General features: G+C 46.6%; 1 protein-coding gene across 4 annotated transcripts; it reads right to left on the reverse strand.

Moving 5' to 3' along the window:
* Positions 1-1,743: 1,743 nt before the first annotated feature.
* CD3E (CD3 epsilon subunit of T-cell receptor complex) lies at positions 1,744-11,327 on the reverse strand. Of its 4 annotated transcripts, none has more exons than XM_017642386.3 (9): positions 11,191-11,327; positions 10,969-11,044; positions 9,089-9,109; positions 7,973-7,987; positions 5,370-5,393; positions 4,718-4,945; positions 3,752-3,919; positions 3,160-3,206; positions 1,744-2,357 (listed from the first exon to the last, which is right to left on the reverse strand). In XM_017642386.3, the coding sequence occupies exons 2-9, from the start codon at positions 11,033-11,035 to the stop codon at positions 2,301-2,303; spliced, it is 627 nt and encodes a 208-aa protein (XP_017497875.3). In that variant the 5' UTR covers positions 11,036-11,044; positions 11,191-11,327; the 3' UTR covers positions 1,744-2,300. The 4 variants fall into 4 exon arrangements, with proteins under 4 accessions (XP_017497875.3, XP_017497884.3, XP_073095810.1 ...); XM_017642395.3 differs by having other exon boundaries at positions 10,969-11,077; positions 11,191-11,290; XM_073239709.1 differs by lacking the exon at positions 7,973-7,987.
* Between the last annotated feature and the right edge of the window lie 1,890 nt (positions 11,328-13,217).

The raw sequence follows: 13,217 nt of genomic DNA on the forward strand, positions 1-13,217 counted from the left end.
AGGACCACGACCATCTCCTATTCTGATAAACTGCCTCAAAGCCCCTTTGTTTGGGAACATCTTAAATACTTTTTTTACAACCGGGGGTAGGTGTAAGGAAGAGGTTCTATCAATCAATACACCAGGACAGTGTGTAAAAGAACAGAGAATGAATATTCTGATGCCATCTCTGTGTGAGAGGAAGCAAAGATTAGGAAGCTAATCATTCTCCTTAAGTATTCTACTAGGGACAACAGAATCAGACCGGGTTTATCTTCTTTTGAGCATTCCAGGCTGATTTTTCTCTGGTCCTGGGTAAGAGGTTGGGGGCTGTGAGTCTTGTGACCCAGCAAGAACAGCTGCCGGGAATCTTCACAGCACAGCAGGAGCTGACTTAGCTGACTTGGGCCTCTGCAGCTTGCATAGCCCTTTGCCTGTGGGACCACATGGGAAACCACAGAATTTCAATTTCACACACATGAGTGATTAGAAAAGCACTCATTACAGGAATACTTGAACAATTAAATACAGAACTTTTAAGACTGGAAAATGGACAGCATTCTTTATGAATGCATGGCACTGTTGAGAGCGTTGGAGGTAGACAGCCCTGGTTGCTAATTCCAGCTCTGTTCCTCACTAACTGTGCAACTTGAGTAAATGACTTAACCTCTCTGAGCCCCCATGTCCTCATCTGTAAAACGAGGTCATATACCATGTCAAATTGTCATAAGGATTGATTGAGGTGGCACGTGAGAGGGCTAAGCATGCTTTCAGAGCACAGAACATGCTCACTAACTGAGCCACACCTCCCCTTGATTGAGCACCATAAAATACACCTGGGACAAAGCTGCCACCTCTGGGCCAGCCTGCTGACGAGCAGCTAGCAAAGGTCAACATCTGGGAGACGTTTTTGAGCATAAGTCTTGAGTGCTCAGTGGGCAAGAAGCACTGCTTCAACAGGAGGCAATAAATAGAAACTGTGGCCGCAGCCCAAGGCTGAATGTGTACAGTATGTGGAAGGCTGTTGACCACAAATGGTTTTCTTCGTCATGGTCACATGAATAAATAGCTCTGTGGTCAGCAGGGAGGTTTCTGAGTGCAGAGACAGAGCAGAGGAAAGAATGCTTGAGTTGGACTAAGACAGCACCTCAACGCTCTGGCCTCCTCTCTGCAAGCTGAGCGCGGGTCCCTGAGAGGAGAGGGAAGGTCTCCCACACTGCCTCGGGCTGCTGCCCCGCCTTGAGCGCAGCCCACATCCTGGCGGCTGAACCGCAGCCCGCCTCTGGCTGCAGGCTGCTACCTCTCAGAGCGGAGCGGGTGGTGCCTGCCTGTCAGCGCCACCCTCCCCCACGGTCCCCAGTCCGGCTCAGCTGCCCTTTTCCTTCGACCCAGCTTGTGGAAATCTGGGTCCCATCCGCCGCCCCCAAACCCCCACTCTTCTCCTGCCTTTTCAGGCTTCCGTTTCTGTCTCACCCATTTTCCAAACTGATCCGCCCAGGGACGCATCAGTCACTCTCTGCCACCCTCAGTGTTTTTCTCCAAGAGAAGCTGAGCAAATGATTTGTATTTTTTCCCTGTATTTTATTTATTCCCCTGGTGCCTCTTCCAAAGAAAGCTTCAGATAATGCCCTCAACCAGCTGTGGAAGCAGGTGGTACTTGCGTTTGGGATCATAGCTGGGAATTTAGCCAGAGCCAGGGAGGACCTGAGTTGTCTCAGGGAAGACGGCAGCCCCTGATGGCCTTCCAGAAAAGAGGCACAGCAATTCTTTCAGCCCAATGCACTTTATTTCTCTTCCCTCTCAGTTGACAGGGAGCACAGCACGTTGATGGAGATGCAAATGAACCTCCAGGGGCCAACAGCGGGGATGGGAAGGGAGCAAAGGGCTGGCTCTGGGCCGGGGTCTGTGAATGGAGCAGGACCCCTGCCAGCATTTACCAGGTCCATCCCTGCAGGGTTGCCAAAGAAAGAGCTGGAAATGTAGAAAGGTAGATGAAATAGTTAGGGATGAGACAACCTATACACAGGAAAAGGAGGGAACTGAAGGGGGAAAGCAGGTTTGGGGGGACGAATAACAGAAATAAATATCCTGACAAGAGGGCGGCCAGCGTGAGGAGCGGCGATGTTTCAAAGGATAACGAGGAGGCAGTATTCTAGGACTGGGCGCCAGCAGAGAAGGCGGGCAGGAGGGCCTGGGATGCGTGGCCCGCAAGGCAGAGGCACGATTCTCCAGTGGGATCCAGGCTTGTCCAGGATACAGGGTGGAGCAGACAGGAGAGGAGCCAGGCCTGGGCCGGTGGGACGCAGTGTCCTCGGGCGCTGTCAGATGCCTCTCTGGTTCAGGCCCGAATACAGGTCATGCTGGCCTTTCCGGATGGGCTAGGAGTGGAACAGGGAGAGGTGGTCAGTGGGGTGGGAGGAAGCAATTCCTAAGACAGAAGGGCCTCTGAAAACCTAGCCTCAGGGCAACGGACAGGACGTTGGCCTAAGAATTAGAAGGCAGGCTCCAATTTGAACTTGGCACAAGCGTAAGACTTGAACCAGTCACCTTCTATGAGCCTCAGCTTTCCCATCTGAAAAATTCAATTGCAAAGATCCACCTCTCAGGGCATTTGTCAGGGTTAAATGAAGTCCCTTTCAGTAAAGGGACCACCAAAGGTTTGGCTGGTGCGCAATAACTATTCCTTGGTTTGGCCAGGTGGGAAATTCAAGATATTTACAACTGGTAGTGTACGCACATCAACCAATCAGAAGAACCCAGGTGGTTCTCTGCTCTGCCCAGCATTAACTCTTTGGCAGCCGAATCAGATCAAGAGGGCGAGAGGCTGTGATGTCTGGTGTGAAGGGCTGGTATGACTGGTGCATGTGGTGGGACATTGGTCCAGAGTTTATTATGTTAGAATTTGCATACGTGATGTTCCCCTTGGCTGTATCCCAGCTAATGAATAAGCCAGAGAAAGAAGGATGTCACCCCTGGCTGCCACTGCTCCGTGGCTGTGGAAGCCATGCGGCCTTCGGGGTGGCCCTGTTCTACCATGAAGGAGGCACACGTGGCACATAGTGGGATGTCCTGAAGCCCAGAGTGAGGGGCGCTGAAGTGTCTGGCAGGCCAGATGGACAGTCCCACCTACCCTGTTCTCCCCTAGAGGTACCCCTTTCCCCCCACTCTATCCCTTGTTACCTCGTAGTCTGGATTGGGAACAGGTGGCGGCCTCTCCTTGTTCTGTCCTGCAGAGGAGGTGGGGGGAAAGGACTCATTTCCATGAGGGAACCCCAATCTGGTGGCAGTGAGACTCATATCTAGGATGGCGCCTCCTTGGTTCCCTCCTCTGTGGCTCCCTTTCTGCCTCTCAGCTGCCCTTTCTCTTTTCTTTCTTTCATCTGGTCTGTAAGGACCCCACACCCCTCTTATCACTTGGTGACTTTCCCAGATCCAGGCCCTTCCACTGTTTCCTTTCCCCCAAAGGAAGGGAAAGGAACGGGCAGAAATGAACGTCCCAAAGTCTCTCTCCCCACAGACTGGGGTGGAGTCTGAAAACTCTAGAGGCTGACAGGCATTTGAAGAAATGTCAATCAAATTTTTTTTTGCATTTTCCTGGGGTGGGAAGGAGAGGGGTGATCTGAGGCGTGAACCCCTCTGCCGAGATCTGGGTAGTTCAGCGAATGTTCTACGGAAGCTGTCTGGACCTAGCTGCGGACCTGCCGCCCGTCCCGGCCCAGGCTGCACACCCCCCTCGGCAGGAATCTCCTCCAACCCAACCCGATGGTCTTACCCCTGGGCCTGCCGCCCGCACCCATCCCTCTGGTCACAGGTTTGGCCTTGGCCTTCCTGTTCTTGCTCCAGTAATACACGAGCAGCAGCAAGCCCAGGGTGATGCAGATGTCGACTATGATGATGGTGACCACTGCCATCAGGTCCACCTCAATGCAGCTCTCACACACTGCAGCGGGCGGGGGTGTGGGGAGAAGAGAAAGGAGCGCGAGAACACCGGACATGAGGAAGGAACAAACGGAGGCCATTCCGTCTTCCGCACTCGCGTGCTTGCCATGGACAGAGTCTCTTTGGATGAGCTTATAATAACAGGCAATGGCAAAGTGTAGTGGTTATGGACAGAGGCTCTGCAGTCAGGCAGTCCTGGGTTCAAGTCCCAGCTCCATTACTTACTAGCTGTGAGAATTGTGAAATGTGTTTTCAATTCACAAAGCCTCTGTTTCCTCATCTACAAAATGGGAATAAAATAATACTTAACTCATATGAGGGGATGACCTGAAAAAAATCCCTGACAAGTGTTTGGTATAGTGCTTAAAAATTAATAAGCACTCAATAACTGTTAGCCATCATTGGTGTTTATTATTTATGCCTTGGTTTATGACATCTTATTATGGTGGCGTTCAGTCTCCTTTGCAAATCCTTCTGAAGAATTTGCCTCTGAATAAAGCATCAGATAAACTCATATGGATCTGTCCTAATTCTGGATGGGCTATGATGCAAGTGTGCCAATCCTGTCTCTTGGGAAGCTGTTGTTTTAGATCTAGTACTGCCCCACACTGATGTTTCGCCTGTAGTTCAGAGAACCCTAGTGCTGTGTGGCCCTGGAGAGTCCCTGGACTGATCGCAGAGAGGCACAGAGATGCTGGGGCACCAGGGAGTGAGGCTAGGGGAGGTGACGGAGAATGCCCTTCTGCCAAGGTCCCTCCCCAAGGAGCCTAGCAGCCTTTGCTCTGGAGACCTGTATTACCTCTTGCTTTCAGGTAGAGATAATGGTTCTTCTCCTTCGAGGAGCTTGTGTAGCAGGCATAGTAACCACTGTTTTCAACTTCTGAAAAGTCTTCCAGTTCTAGCTGTTTATTTTCATTAAATGGTCCGGGTAATTCTACATTATCTTTGGCCCATTTTATTGCTTCCGATTCAGAATCCTCCAGGCATGTCAGTGTTACCTTGGTTCCAGAGATGGAAACTTTATATGCTGGGGATTGGGAGAGAAGAGATGTGAAACTAGAGGGAGAAACCAGTAACAGTTCAAAGGGCAAATGCGTGACAAAAGAACTGGCCACGTGCAGAAAGACATCTGTCATCCAGGTCTCAGATCTCCTTGTTGAAAGGTGACTGAGAGCTGGAAAGAGAGGATACACAGGAGAAAGGGAACCGGAGGACCTTCTGAAAGTGGCGTCAGAGTTTAGGCATGGGCTTGGGGACTTGGGAAAGGGGGGATGGAAGTAAAGGAAAACCTATGAAAGTCCCTATTTGGAATGTTTCTGAAATGGGAGCTGGGAATGTAATGTTGGGAGGACCTCAGTTCTGGGGGTTAATCTCTCTCCATCGATTCCTTCTCCTCTATCCATGTACCCGCATCCTCAGACAGGGCATACATAAAAGGCTGATACACTTACTTTTCTGTTCATGTATATTTTCATCTGAAAATGAAAAAAGGAAAGAGTGGTGAGAAAATAACCTTGGCTTAAATTTAAATTGTAGGGAAAGTTTTTCAAGTGAGGCTAGACAGTATCCCCCCAAATTCCAAAAGAGAGCCCATCCTTTAGGACGCCACAAGCCTTAAAGGTGAGGTATGTACTTAACCCATGAAGGAAGCTCGTAGATGCAACTCAGAGACGTCAAATCAAGAATATACCAGCATGTGCTCCTAGATCGAGGTTCATGGAAGCTCAGAAAGTCTTAAAATCTTAAAGCTGAAAAATTCTAAAGCCTTGAGCTTAGCCTCTTGCACTAGCAAAAGACTGTTCCAGACAAGTACAAAAGGGTCTTCTCAGAGATAAGACCTTCTGTCTTTGAATTACTGATGCTTGGGCCTGCTTGCTTTTCATTACTCAGAAGTTCTTTCTTTTAACTAACAGAATCTCTCATAATAGAGATCAAATATCTATTTATTCTATATCACTTTTGTGTTATTGCCTTTAAATTATGTGAAGGACTATATTTACTTTAAGGGAGTGATTCTTCTATTAAAAAGCGGCTTTATTTTAAGTTACCTTTGAGTATAATCAACTCTCAATTATTTTTGTTAGAGGGAGGAACTTACGTGGTGGACAACCGAAATGCACTTATATAATTCGGAGATTCAGTCATGTTCCCCGCGGGAGGCAGTTTTACAGCGGGAGGTGGGGGCTGGGGCGGCCCCTCATTTCCTGGGAGACTTGTGGCAGGGGCACTGGGCAGCACCAGGCGAGGCTTGAACCTGGATGTGACAGTGGTGGCACTCCGAGATAGGCCTCTCTCTGTGGGGCATTTTGGTACATGACGCTGTTGGGGACAGAGCACTAGACTGAGTCAGAAGCCCTGTCTTTGAGTCCCAGATCCGCCTCAGGTTGTGTGACCAAAGGCAACTCATGTAACTTCTCCGAGTCTTAGTTTCTTCACCTGGGAAATACAGGAAAAACACCCACTGCACAGGGTATTTGTGTGAATAAAACAGAGTATGAAGCTGAAGGTGGGGAGTGCACAGCTGATGCTCAAGGAGAAAGCTGCTTTCTTCCTTTCTGTCTGGGGGTCCTGCTGCAATGGGGGACAGTGCTGAGTTCTGACCCTGTCACCCAGGCAGCTCTCGTATGAGGTCATAGGAAATGCAAATGAATCATTCTCCAGGTTTATGTGTCTGCAAATAGTTGGGAATTGAGTATAATGACAATAGATAGCTGATATTATTTTGACTTAGAAATAATTTTTCAGCACTGGTATTTAAAAAAAAGTTAAATAAGATAGAAATCATAAATAAAATAATTTAAAAGTAAATAGATAGTTCACCCTACTTGGCATGTTTGAAAAAGAAACAAAGACAATGGCTCACAACTCCTATTGGCACAACTCCAGTAGCAGAGCTTAGACTCACACATGCTCACACAAGCGCCTCCATGCCTGTGCTTGGAAATAGGATGCATGCTCCCAAGGATTTTATGTACATCCAGAGACAACGTTTTCTACTGGTTAAGAAAATGTGCTTCAGTATTAGCTAACTCTGCATTTATATTTATCTCTGTGATTGTACTACTTATTGTCTAAGCCTTGTTTTCCTTATCGGTAGAATAGGGATGTTAGGAGAATTAGATGAGGAAATTCAGGTAAAATATTTAGGGCAATGCCTAAATTTACATATTCATATTCAATAAACTTTAATGCTATTATCTAGACTGCATGCTTCCCATGTAATAATAGCTAAAATTTACCTACTGCCTTCTAGATGTCAGAAATACTCTAAGTGAGCCATCAGTCCTCATAACAACCCTACAAGCTAGGTACCATTATTTTTTCATTTTACACATGATGCTATTGCACAGAGAAGTTAAGTAAATTATTCACAGGTACTCAGCAAGTAAGAAGTTAAGCCAGGATTCCAAGTGGCTTCTAGCTTCAGAGTTAGACTCTTAACCTCATATTACACACCCTATCTCTTCTGGCTAAAATACCTTCTTCCCTAAAATACAAGCTCATCCTTTAAAACTCTTCTCAAGAATCATCCCCCCTTGGGGATCCTTCCTCAGCTACCCTCTCTAGAGTTGGCCACTCCTCTCTACATATATTATTTTACTCTGTATCTATTCATATCATAGCTGCAACACACTATATTATCATTGTTTATCTCTCATGCAAGACCACTGGTTTCTTGAGGGGAGAGAATTAGTGATGCATTCATGTGTATGCTCATTATTCATTCAAAAATATTCACTGAACACCTATTATGTGCCAGGCACTGGGCCAGATAAATAAGACATCATCTTTGTCATCAACAAACTCATGATTTACACAAAAACTCCAACCCACAACCACATGTATATTCCCTGAATGTATGCATAGGGGCACATATCATGCTTGGCTATAATCAGACATGATAGTTAACAACGAACAGGCATATTGCACACAGATCCTATAGAAAGATAATTATATTTTCCCTCTAATAGTCCTGTTTATTACTGTGATTGTCCTCCATGACCATTTTGTTCCACAGTTGAAAAGAGGTCCTACCAAGTGAAAATCCTCTTACCATTGTCTTCATTATCTGAAAAGGAAATGATAAGAAACCATTAGCAGTAGTCCTACCCACTACTAAGATCAGACCATGACCCTAACGGTTAAGACTCTTGCGTCAACCTTTAGGAAACAGTGGAGCTTCAAATTTCCCAAGGCTCTATATGAAAAGCTGGTTTGGGCCCTACAACCTACCTTAAACAACTGATGGCTATATACAATCATGGATCTTAAATAATCATTTTGCAATAGATATATTTAAATATCAAATCAGTACATTGTACACCTAAACTTATGCCATGTTATATGTCAATTGTATCTCAATAAAGCTGGGAAAAAAAGAAGATCCATATGGGCGTATGTCAAACGATAAACAAAAATCAACTCTAAATGGTGAGAGCATGCAGAAGAGATGAGCTATCCTGGAACATGTGTCAGTGCTTTTGACTCATCCTATCTGTCAGTAACGTAATACTAAAGTATGCTGCATGGTAAAAAAAAAAAAAAAAGCTGGGGAGTGGTCCTAAGGACACTATAAACCAGGTAGTACAGTGGAATGTAGACTGGCACAGTGGCTGCCTTTAAACACAAAACTGGTTCACTCAGTTTGGAGTTGCTGATTGAAGAGGAGGGATTCCAACACTGGGACACTCCTGACCCTACAGTTGATATTAAGAAAAGAAGTACAGGCCAGGCACATGTGCACACAGGAACACAACTGCACATTTGCATTTGGGCAGTGATCCTGCGAGTATCCTCAAATGCTGCCCGAGAACCTTATTTACTGCATCCTGGTGTGTGCATTCAAGCCACATATGCTCTAGAAAGTCTCACATCAAATGTGAAATGCAAACAAATGAAAACTTGGCATTTTCAACTTAACAGTCTCAATTTTTTTTCTTTGAAGAGTTGACATTATTTCCTACCATCTCTGTTGCTTTCCTGTTCTTGTCTATCAGTACTCTAGACTTATGAGAAGGCAAAGGAGAAGATGGTAGAAACCCCATTTATTGAAGAAACAAACCCCTTTCGTTCTCTGTGGAAGCTCTGTGGGAGGTCTAGAGAAAGCTCCACTCATGAACACACAGAATGCTGGGTTGATTTCATCACAAGGAAAGAAAAGATATCTCACCTTCCTGCCCCCAAGCGCCAACTAGAAAACAAATAAGAAAAAAAAGAGTTAGTAATTCTGAGGCCCTGAAATTCCAAGCAGAAAAAGCCCTGTTGTCCAGTCAGACCATTTCTGAACACCAGATTCCTTCCCAACCACTGCTGGATCACAGGCATTCTGATACCCCAGATAAGAGACATGTCCTGCTGGGCATGGCCCAGGGCTCCTGGTCAATTACGGATGAAACAGAGCAAGAAAGTATCTAACATTAAAGATGAAAACAAAGTATTTTGAAAAATCAGAAGTTAGAAAAAGCTGGGGCTGCTCTTTGGGTGGCCGGAGAAACAGCAAAAGAATTTTGCAGCCAAGCCTTCATTTTGAAAATTGGTCTCATCGACTGTGGAAGAAAACAAGCTCTTGGTTAGGTACAAATATTGACATTCTTGTTCCATCTCTGGCTCCCGCTTGTCTGATGGTCCAGTTTTTCCATATGTTTTCTGCTTAAGACAGAGCTGGAGATATTTGAAACTTGGATTATTCATCAACTAGAGCTAGTGTGTCGAAGAGAGCCTGGGTACCTTTCCGCGGGGCCCTATCACTCAGCGATAACCTGGTTCATTCCAGTGACATTGCCTGAAGGTTATCTGTACACCCAGCCTCTGCCCTGGGTGAGACACCCCCACCCTCACTGCTGTTGCATCCCCGGAGCACACTGGGCACGTTCTCCTGATGCCAAATCTCTGGCGGTGCTTGGGTCTTTGACATCCATTCTCTCTCTCTCTCTCTTTCTCTTTAGGCAAAGCATAGTTTACACTAGAGGCTTCTGTGAAAATGCCTGCCCACCTCTTGCAGGAGTCACATCCTGCCCCTGGACATTCCAAGTGTGTTCTTGGACCAGAAGGAGAGCTTATTAGAAATGCACAATTGCAGCCCCCACTCCCAACGTACTGAGGCAGAAGCTGTAGTTTAATGAGATCCCCAGAGGACTCATGTGCACATTCAAACCCGAGACACCCACGATGAAGCAGGAAGTGGGGGGGCATCATGGCTGCGGCTCTAAGACAGGAGCCCCTGCCGAGAGAGCATTTTCTAGGTCTCTGAAATCAAACCTTGGCGAGCCATTTGCTTCACGTAGTGCAGCCATTAAGAGCCCAGGCCTGTAGACAGACAGCCCTGATCGCCCAGTTCAGCTTTAGTGCCTAGTAGCTGTGCAGTTCTCAACAAGTTATTTAGCGTCTCTGAATATCAGATTCTTCACCTGCAGAATAGGGAACATAACACTCACCTTCTAGGTGGGGATCAGGATTAAATTAGTTAACACATGGAAAGAAATTTTCTTTATACAGTATCTGGCACTTAATAAATGGCCACCTTTAAAGAAAATCTTCCTTATCTCATATGAGACATGAAATGTTGGTTATCAATTTATATCCCACCTTGCTTCAAAAAGGGCTAAACGAATAGAAAATTCTTGGTTAGCTGAAAAGGATGGAAAATTATAAGGTGTTTTATTGTCTCGTCTCAGACACAAGGCTTGCTATGCTCTGCGCAGTTCGGGTTCAACTATCTGCTCTCCTCACAAGGAGTGGGGGTCGGCTCTTCTAATCTCTTTTGTGTTAGTTCTCAAAGACCCAGTAGTTCACTGACAGAACCCACTTGTTTTTGAAGGCCAAGAGCTCTTTGCTTTCAACAGCTATGAACCTAACTGTTTTTTTTTTGTTGTTGTTGTTGCTGTTCCCTGAATGGTCTCTGGCACATCTTTTTTGTTAGCCTCCAGCCTTAGTTCCCTCCCCTAACAGCACAAATGGGTCCTTACATCTTCAGGTAAATGAGGCTCCCTGGCACCACTGGGCCTTCCCATGGCCTGGAGAAACCACCCTTTCCCATTCCACGCTACTCACCTGATAAGAGGCAGAGCCCCAGAACTGTCCAGAGATTCCTTGACGGCATCCTTCTCTCACAGGACATTTACTCTACCTAAAATGGCGGAGGACAAGTTACTTATTCGTTCTGAAAAAGAAACCAGAAGACTTTTTCAAAACCCCTGCTGGAGATGAGGACCCTGGGGCCCTTGCCCCCCAGTTGCCCCAGTGAAGGAGGGCGCTTTGTAGAGGGAGACTCACCATTTTCTGAAGCAGGCACCTACGGCTGGGAGGGGAGGCGGGTTTCTGAACCCTCGCAGGAAGTGTGGAGGGGCCTCTGGGCCTGCAGGGCTCTGCGTCACTGGGAAACGTTCGAGGCAGAGGCAGCCACCTGGGCAGGCTGGGGAGATGAGCCCCACATCATCCCTACAGTATGAGCAAGAGAACTCTGGCAAAATGTGAGGGTGTGGTGAAAAATACCTGCAATTTAGCTGCCCCGGGGCCTTGCACAATGTATCTCCACACTGGGGACCCCCTACTCAAGAACTGCCTCTCCCCAGATAAGCCGTGACAGGAAGAACAACAAACACCAAGTATCTGCTTTCATTACGGTGTGCCTGGCACGGAGTGGCGAGGGGTAGCCATTTTTTTTAACAAAAGCTCCTGGCTTGAAAATACATGTTGGCTTAAAATCATGAGATGTCGTTTTTTTTTTTTTTTTTTTGGCCTGTAGTATTTACAAAAATACTTTAAAACGCAATATTCAATGTTGGCAAGGGTAAAGAGTGACAGTCTCAAAATCTGCTGATATGTGTGTAAACTGATACAACTTTTCTTAATTTTTTAACCATGCATTGATCAAATGCTTACCATATTCCAGGCACTGTGCTAAGGGATTTACATCCTATCTCATTTAATCCCCAAAACTAACCTCTAAGGTGGGTATTATTTTTATCCCCATTTTATTGAGCAAACTGAGGCTCAGACAGGTTATCTAACTTGTAGACTACAGAGCTGGGACTCTAGAAAACATCTTGCCAGAATTACAGTTAGTAAATATTTAGTGTGTACTGTGCAGTAGTTATGTGCTGGGTGATAGTAATACAGCAGTAACAAAGATAGGTCATCCTCGTGGAGGGAGCAAGGAAAAGTGGACATTACATTTTGGGAGATTGACGCCAAGAAAGAGGAAATACAGGTGCCATGGGAATGATTAAAGAGGGGCTGAATATAGTTTGGGAGTAGATATAGTCTCCTGAAAAAGTGACATCTCAGCTGAGATCTGATGGAAGAATGGGAGTGAGCCAGGTGGAGGGGAGGAGAAGTAAATATTCCAGACAGAGGCAGCACCAGGCTTGGAGTCCAGAGATGAGGAAGAGAGGCCCGCTGAGGAGACTGCAAGTCCAGAAGGGCAGGTAACGAGAATGAGGAGGTGGCAGGACAGGAGACGGGGAAGTCAGCAGGGGCCAGCTGGGGGGGACTTACAAACCAGGTTAAGAATTCTTTCAGATTATTGCAAGGGCACTGGGAAGCAATTGAAGGGTTGAAAGCAGCGGAGGGACAGTATCAGATTCTTTAAAGAAAAATTTTAAATGAGAAAATGTTTTAATTATGGATAACGACGGCCCCTGCCCCAGCTCGCCTCTGCCCTATTCCTCTCCCACGAGAAAACCACCGAACTGTGTAAACAGTTTTCTGCTAGTGGTTACGTGCTTCTCTCTCAACGTGCACTGTCATCCTGCAGGCTGTCTGGGAAACAGGCTTTGTGATGGAGGTCTCCATGCAGGTGGCTCGCCGGGGACTGGGCAGAGGGAGACGGGGAACTGAGACCGCAGCCGATCCCGTGGATTCTGAGGCTGGGATGGCTTCATCGGAGGCAATGAGCACATCGTCCGGCCTTGGAGAACTGTTCCCAGAGAGCAGGTGTGACCGTGGTCCAGTCAGCTAGCTGCCTTCACAGACGCCGAGCCCTCGCCTCGGGCTTTCTCCTGCTCTTCTTATGTGGTTTTGTTCATCTACCTGTCCAGCATTTCCCCACATTCACTAGGGAGTTAAGCACCTGTTGTGCACTTTTTCTCTCTACCCTTAACATTCGAGAGATTCCACAGGGGCCACCTTTCCCCCAGTTTATCACCATTACCTCGTACTCCCTACCACTGCTCCACAGCTGCCCACTCTTCATTAAGCCTTGCATAAAATACTCAGATCTGTTGCTTTGTCTTTGTATTTCTTAGGAAGGCTCTGTGTCACATAGAACTTATATTGAATAAATTTGTAGGCTTTTCTTC

The sequence above is a fragment of the Manis javanica genome, chromosome 6, assembly GCF_040802235.1.
Source record: "Manis javanica isolate MJ-LG chromosome 6, MJ_LKY, whole genome shotgun sequence".
NCBI classification, from domain to species: Eukaryota; Metazoa; Chordata; class Mammalia; order Pholidota; family Manidae; genus Manis; species Manis javanica.